General features: G+C 41.8%; 1 protein-coding gene across 1 annotated transcript; it reads left to right on the top strand.

Annotated features, from left to right (window-relative positions):
- Window positions 1–347: 347 nt before the first annotated feature.
- On the top strand, window positions 348–1,661 carry LOC113757850 (nucleolar and coiled-body phosphoprotein 1-like). The gene is made up of 3 exons (XM_027300948.1): window positions 348–848; window positions 1,161–1,337; window positions 1,458–1,661. Exons 1-3 carry the CDS (start codon window positions 348–350, stop codon window positions 1,659–1,661), a joined length of 882 nt encoding a protein of 293 aa, XP_027156749.1.
- Window positions 1,662–8,334: the final 6,673 nt, after the last annotated feature.

The following is an 8,334-nucleotide window of genomic DNA, read 5'->3' as shown; positions in this document are numbered from 1 at the left end:
AAAATTGGGCCTTATAAGGCAGTTACCCATCTTCCTCAGTTCATTTTCCTCCACGGTCTCAGACGCAACCTTTCAGTTTCCTCTCATATTTAAAATTCAAATTCCTCTCTCCTCAAATCAAGTTCCAAGAAATTGACTCAACCAACGCCATTACACATCTATTGCCCGTTAACCACCCATAAAAATCACTCCTAACCCCCAACTACCCCATAGTTCCCAATTCACATGCGATACCCTAACTTCTCATAACTTTCTCCTTGCGGCATTTCAATGCATTCTCGTTTGCTCATACTGCATTCTTCCTCTATACACCACGTTCTGCATCAAAAACACATCCACACTGCATCATGGTTAAAATCAGAGGAGGATCTACTAGTGCCAGACAGTCTTTTAGACTTAGAGATGAGGACATTGAAATTGTGGAACCGTCTACCAAAGCACCTAAAAAGAAGATTGTGACCCGTGGTGGTAAAGTGAAGCAAACTGCCCAAAGAAAAAGGGCTTCTCCAACTGCTGAACCATCTGATGAGCAGATGGAAGAGCAGAACTCTGAAGGAAACACAGTTGGTGGAAATGAGGAACCAGAACAGGCTACCCAGGATGATGAAACTGTCACAAGGTCATCTGGTAAAAGGAAAAGAACTGCAAAAAGGAAGAGCACTCCCCAATCCAAGAAAAAGCAATCTGCTGATCCCTCTGATGATCAGCAGAATGAAGGAAACATTGCTGAAAATCAGCAAACACCTGAACCCTCCACCAGGAAATCTCCAAGGACAAGGACTGTGGTTCAAAATGTTGGGTCATCTGCCACACAAACCTCGAAAAGGAAACGTTCTAGGAAGGATCCAGTATCTCAACCCGTAATAGAACCCACTCCTCTCCCAAAATTCATTGATGATGAAGCCAGAGACAGATTTGAGTTGGTCTCTCAAAAAGGGTTCATCACCCCAACGGCTCTCATCCTTCCCTATGAATTTCGTAAGCTTGATCTTGAACCATGTAGGAAGCTCTCTTATGGCAAATTTCTGACCCTTATCTTTGCCCATTTTAAAATACCTTTTTCTGAAAAATCACCCAAAGACAGTGCTTCAACAGTTTTCTCAAAAGCTTATTTTGAAAGAAAGAACTTAAGATTTTTTGATGGCCATTGGTGCTATAAGGAGACTGTGGCTGAGTCTAGAAGGAAAAACTTTCATGAAACCCCTGTCACTCCTAAGACTCCTCGTGATCAGTCAGACTATGTCTCTCCTTTCACCATTCATCCTAGAAAGTCTGCCAGCAAGTCCCTCTCTTCCAATTCTGAGGTCATCTCCTTGCTTGAAGACCTCAAACAGCATGTTATGCTTATTGAAGATGGTCTCATGATGACCATGACCCCTACCCAACAATCTTCTTTTATTGAAAAAAGAAACCTTCTTGTGCCTCCAATACCTGAAAATAATGAAAATGCTCATCAGAAAGAGCCAAGACCTGAGCCCACAGGGCCAACTACTGGTACTGAGGCCACACCAACTTCCAGCTCTCAGCCCAAGGATAAAGGCAAGGCTCCAGCTACTGAGGAGACATATGAAGAAGACGATGAAGAAACTGAGGAAGAAGTGGCTCCTAAACAGTTTCGTCTGATCAGGAGGAGGCCTGGATCATCTAAAATCACTATCTAGGCACTGCTAGGTCACTGCACTTTATTTTTAGAACTATAGTTCATCTTTTACACTGCAAAACTTTTCGTATGCAAAATTTTTGTACTAAGAGTTGTACTTCTGGTCTGTACAACTGGATGTTTTCTACTGTTTATAGATGCTATGACTGAGTGTTTCTAATGTTATCTGATGTGAATGGATGTGTTTGTTATGAATGAATGTTTCTGATGATTCCGGATTGTGCTGACATGAATGGATTTTGATGATATTATCTGATTGAAAAATCTTTGTTGTCAAATTTTTTGTTGCTTTCTGATGGATCGTGCTGATGTTATCTGATGTTGCTGGTATCAAAATTGATCAGACATGGCATACCTGCTTTTGTGATGACAAAAAGAGGGAGAAATGGATTAGCACTGATGGTGTAAAGAAATTAGTTAGGGGGAGTCAGTTTTAGGGGGAGTTCCGTTTCTTTTCGTATACTCATACACTTCGTTAGGGGGAGTTGTAATCCCAGCTCGTATTTCTACTTTTCTTTTCGCTCTATCCAAGTGTTTTGTCATCATCAAAAAGGGGGAGATTGTTTATCTCAATTCATATCTTTTGATGATTACAAAACAAACGGATGTTACTAATACTTTTTGTAGAGACTCTTTTCAGAAATGACACTAAACAGGTCTGAGGACTTAGAGCAAAAAGAAGATCAAAAAAGGTGAAAAGTGCTGAGGAAGATATCGGACGCACAAAAGGAGAGTATCGGACGTCCGACATCCATTGAGTAACTTCGGACGTATGAAGAACTCAGACTCGGACGTCCGAAGAAGACAAGCCAGGGCTTCTACGATTACTGATCACGATCGGACGCTCAACACCTGAGCATCGGACGTCCGACAAGCGTTGCTGCACTTCGGACGCAACACATTGGATGCATCGGCCGTCCGAAGGAATTGAAGAGGAACCTCCAAGTCTGCATCTTACCCTCGGACGCATGGTGAGAGGGGATCGGACGTCCTAAGAGGTTCAAGAAAATTTCTCGAACTCACTGATCTCGCTCGGACGCATAAAAACTGACTATCGGACGTCCGATAGCACCAACAGCTAGTTGACTCTTCAGATGCCTTCTATCCGTTGACAGCATTAATTGAAGAATTTTTTGGTCTCCTATAAAAAGAACAAAGTCAACCACCTCAGAATAACTTTGCACATTAAGTCTACATCAAATCGTGAGTGATTCAAGTGTTAGAATACTCTAAAGGAACATTTGTATTCTTAGCTTGTGCAATTTTCTTGTAGCTTTTCAAGTGTGACACAGCTTCTTCAATAGTGTAGCATTGTGAGAGTTATCCGAGTGTTTGTAAAACTTCCTTGCTTGACCAAGTGAGGTTTGGGGCAAGAAGGAAGTGATCCTTCCCTTGTACACAAGAAATTGGTTGCAAGATTGTTCAACTTGAAGTAGCTTGTTATATAAAGTGTTGTTCAAATTCAAGTGGAGTTTGAAGCCTGGTTTGTTTCTCTACTTTCGTTTATAGCTTTACTATATAAACTGTTCACCTCTTCATCTCACGAACACCTGTGCTTTCTTGTAAACTGATCCATTGAGTGGTCTTTGAGAAAAGAAGGGTAGGCTTGAAAAAGAGTGACCTATATCTTAGCTGGTTTTAGAAAACCTAATTCACTCCCCCTCTTAGGTTGTCTTCGATCCTTACATAAACGCATGGTCCTAACACCCCTCACACCCGCACAAGTATATGAGGACCAACTTAAATTGCAACGAGAATGTGACTTAGACCGACACAAGAGGAAACAAAAGACGACCGAATCTGGAAATTGCTCCACTTCCACAAATGAGCATTCGGCCAAGGGTCATGCACTGATTAAATCAAGCACTAGGAAGCAAAACATGATAATCAAGGCCAAGGAAGTTAGGAAATGTGTGAATTCTGATCAGCCTGTATTACTCATGATTTGCAAACATGTACTTTTGAATGTTGATGAACACGATAGGGCATTGCCTTCGAGAGTAGTTGCTTTGCCGCAGGTTAAGCAAGGAGAGAATGAGTTGATCATGGCATGTTCCATCCTTAACTCCATTGGTGATTATCAGAATCTTCATGAAGTTTGCCTCTTAAGTGTTGTATCCCTTTACGATCCATTGGTATTTAACTTCACCTATGAGCCTGTTTTGCTTGTTGGGAGGAGTAATGGAGTTACTTGAATCATGTCCTATGCCTTCTTACACTTTTGCAACAAGTGTTCCAAGTGATGATCAGTCTAATGCAGTTGAACGTGTTCAAAGTGTTCTTCATTATATCAGTTGCATTTTGGAGGATCCAAAAAGATGTAACCTTGCTGCCAATGAACCATACATTCTACATTGCATCATGGAACCGAAGCTATATGTGTTATCTTCGAGGAGTCATTGGAGTAAAGCCATGAGTTTTTCTTGGCTGGCTGTGAGCATTTTCAAACTGACCAAGAGACATGTGCACCGCATTATAATAATCATGACGTATGCAAGTATCATTCAATCTAAGAGGGCCAATATGTGGTGGCATTAGATTTGAGGTTTCATACTCCCAACTCTTGCTGGTATCATTCATTTCCATCCAGATTTGAGGACAAATCCTTCTCAAATGGAGGGGACTGATGTGTGCATGTATGGCGGCCTTGACTCAAGGCTTCCATTGGAACATTGAAGGCTCGAAAGTTGCTAATCAAGGCATCTACACATTGATCCAAGTCAAGGAAGCATCAAGCGCGGCCTTAGCTACTTCGGCCGAGCACTAGGAATGTTAGCATTGCTAGTCATATGAGTTGTTAGTTGGTTTTGATCATTATCGAGTCATTAGTTGTTAGTTGGATTGTTAGTCGTGTTTTAATTAATAGTTTATTAGTTATTGGAGTCAAACAATCGGCCCACCTATGTTCAAGAGTGGATCGAGCTCCTTTTCTAGTTTAGGTTGATGGGCCGCCAATCCTTGGCCACAAAGGATTAGGCTCCTAAGGTTTCTAGCCTATAAAAAGGCACTTTTTGTACCAGCAAAGGTTAAACACTTTTGATAATAAAATTTCAGTTTGTTCTCTTACAATTTCAAGAGTACATTCCTACTTGCTTGGCAAGGGTTATTTGAGCAATCACGCGTGACGTCCTTGGTTGTTCATCCGGCCTATCTACTTGAGTAATCACCTCAATTGGAGTCGCCGTTCTACCGCTTTGAATCGAGTTGAGTCGTCTCTCTTGGCTCTAGGTTCCGCAATCCAAATGGTTGAGTATCCTTCTAGGTCCTTGGGCAATCGTGCCACGTGTCTCGGAACGAGTTGACCGGGGAACGTATCAGTTGGCTTCAGAGCTGGTTGAGGTATCAAGTCGTTATATCCTCTTACTTGTTCTTGTCTAGTTCGTTTTAGGGTTCCTAGTTTTTCGCTGTCTTGTTTATTTGTTGCATTGCTAGTTGTTTCTTCGTTGTTCACAAATCTGTCTGAAGTTGTTTCGCCATTGGCGTCATCAATTTCTGTCCGTTTTGTGTTCAATCATTGTGTCTTGCAATCGGGCCATAGTTGGATTTTCTTATGTGTCAAATCTGTTCGAGTTTATTCCCTTGTTGCGCCGAATTTCTGTCCGTGTTTGTACCCTGTCGCGAGTCCTCAATATTCTGTCTGTTTTTGTGTTGGTTCGTTGTCTTGAATCTCCCCATAATTGTGTCCACAAATCTGTCCTAGTGCGTCTTCTAGTTCCGTCCATAGTGCCTTGAAAATCTCTCTTGTGTTCCATCGTTGGCTTGTCTATTGCTGTCCATAATTTCTGGCATCATTGTTTTGAGTTATCCAACTTGTTTACTTGGTTTTTCAAATCTAAACTGTGGTGAAACTTGTTGGTATTTGTGAATCTTGAGAGAACCTACAAGAATCTTGAATTTCTTGAATTTCTTGACCACAATGTTGAAATTCTTGAAGTTCTTGATAACTTCCTTGAAAGTTCTTGAAGGATCTTGAAGTTCTTGAAGATTCCTTGTGTGTGTGAATTGGCCGAACCAAATCTGGAAAATAATCCAATCGGCCAAGCTTGTGTTGTGTTGTTCGTATAAGTAAAAAAAAATAGAAATGAAAAACAAGAAAGAAAGTCCAAAGTTTATTGCCAAATCAATCACGGATTACATCTTGTATCCAAGACTGCAAAAAGGAAAAAAAAAATTCAAAAGTTTCGGTCCACTACTTCTTGAAGTTCTTGAACCTCTTGATTCTTGGAAATTTGTTTCGTCTGTCTAGCGAACAATTTCTTGTACTCTCGAGCATTGGTGAAAGGCTTTCTTGGAGTCTTTGCTTCTTTCTTGGGAATATCTTGGGTAACCCATTACGGGGGAGCCTGAGGAGGGTTGTTGCGTCACGTTGTTGAGATTCAATCTAGTTGCTATTGTCTTGAACAAACATCCGAAACTGCCTTGGGTGTGTTTGAACAGAAAATCCAAGCTTGAACTTGTGCTTGCAAGTTAAGGCTAATGTGGGTGGGTCTTTAATAGCCTACCTTCCAACCGTACAAAGGGTTTCCAACCGAATTGTTCTTTTTGGAGTTGGAACCGAAACTGTTTTGTGCAATCCTTCTTGGAGTAGAAATTGGAAATTCCTAAAAGTTGTTACAAGAAGAAAAGGTTTTCTAAAAGGTTTCCAACAACTAACTTGTTTCCAAATTCAATTAGGAAACTAAGTGGATATAACTCTCCTAATTCCACTTGGATAAGTCCACTCAAATTAGGAAACTAGGGGTTGCTTGTTTCCTTTTCCATTTTCGTACACTTTCCTAATCTGTCTGCCCTAGGAAACAGTCCAAACTACCCTCTATCGCATCCACATTGCTTCCAAAATTGTGTCTTGCTCTTAGTTACTCTTGTGGGAAGTTTGGTGAACAAATTGTGGACCTTGTGCGGCATTTCTCAAACTACTCGAACCGGCAAGGTAAGGAAGTTTGGTAAGGTCTTTCGAGTGCTTTGGAGTGAAAACACGAGTGTGAGTGAAACATTTAGGGAGTGAAGTGAGGTTCTATTTGTATTATTTTCTTGGTCACTAACGTTGCAGGGCAAAACGAAAGACATGGAGCAAACTAACCAAACTGCCAACTACACGTTGATGTTCAATGCTATGAAATCCGAACTAAAGCGGATTAGTGTGCAACAAATGGAGGAAATGCACAACCGATTTGATGAACTCTCCAAGAGCTTCACGAGGGGCTCTCGATCTAGATCTCACAACCAAAACCACCATGGTACAAAAGAGGTAAATTATGAGGATTATTCGGCAAGTGAGGATGAAGAGAGAGTCGAGAGGCCTAAAAGGGACACTATGATACGGTCCTCGATCAACTTGTTTCAAGACACGTAGCACGTTTGCCCAAGGATCTAGCGAGGTTGTCCATCGCTTGTATTGCGGGTCCTAGAACCAACACGGACGACACGAATTGGTTGAAGACGATGGAACGACGACTCCAATTGAGGTGATTACTCAAGTGGATAAGTCGGTAGAACAATCCAGGACCTTCACAAGATTGCTCAAGAACCCTTACCAGAAGCAAGTAAAGCTTGAAATTCTCACAAGGAAGAAAGTCAAAAAAACTAAGTGATCTTATTCGTAAAACATCTACCTAAAACCTTACAAAGCAAACGTATTTATAGGCTAAGGGTTACTAAAACCCTAAGGAAAACAAGGAAGGGAAATTCGGCCATCTTGGGGTCAAGACGGGCCTGCCCATGCTCTACTAACTAACTAATCCAACTCAATTAGACACCAAGGCCTAATGCCCTACTCGGCCAACTCTCTTGGAGGTCCACTTATCTCTTCATGGGCTTGGATCATGGTGTAGATAACTCAATTGTCTCCCTCTAAGCCTTCAATATCTCTATGGACTCCATGTTGGTCTTGGACAATTCGGACAAGGCCTTGGAGGGATTCTTTGAAGAGCTTGGCTCGTGCACGTATGACTGGGCCTAATGGAACTCGAACCGGGTCATTGCGTGGGCCCTGACCCGTGCACACATCAGTCCCCTCCTCTTGAAAAGGATTTGTCTTCAAATCTGAATCCTCCTCGTCAAGAAACGAGCTCAAATCCGCGACATTGAAGATCGCGCTAACATTGTATTCCCCAGGTAGTTCCAGTTTGTAAGCGTTGTCATTGACTCGTTGGAGCACTCGAAAGAGTCCATCACCTCTTGGGGATAACTTGCTTTGACGCTGCTTGGGGAATCTCTCTTTTCTCAAGTATAGCCAAACCCAGTCTCCAGGCTCAAAAATCATCTTACGACAGTGCTTGTTTGCTTGCTGGATGTATTGCTGAGTACGCTCTCAATGTTTGCTCGAACGACTTCATGTAACCTACGCACAAAATCAGCTTTCTTTTTCCCATCTAAGCTTGTGCGCTCAGAGAATGGTAAGGGTACCAAATCCAGGGGGGTCAGGGGGTTAAAACCATAGATGATCTCAAACGGTGAGTAGTGTGTTGCACTATGAACAGTTCGATTGTAAGCAAATTCAACGTGAGGCAAACACTCTTCCAAGATTTAAGATTCTTCTTAATTAGAGCCCGAAGTAGAGTACCAAGTGTGCGATTGACAACTTCCGTTTGTCCATCGCTTTGTGGATGACTGGTGGTGGAGAATAACAATCTAGTGCCAAGTTTAGACCACAAAAGTGGAGAATAACAATCTTT

The sequence above is a fragment of the Coffea eugenioides genome, unplaced genomic scaffold (assembly GCF_003713205.1).
Source record: "Coffea eugenioides isolate CCC68of unplaced genomic scaffold, Ceug_1.0 ScVebR1_3373;HRSCAF=4577, whole genome shotgun sequence".
NCBI lineage: Eukaryota > Viridiplantae > Streptophyta > Magnoliopsida > Gentianales > Rubiaceae > Coffea > Coffea eugenioides.
Note: the sequence above shows the minus strand (reverse complement) of the source record. Positions and strands in the feature narration are given on the sequence as shown.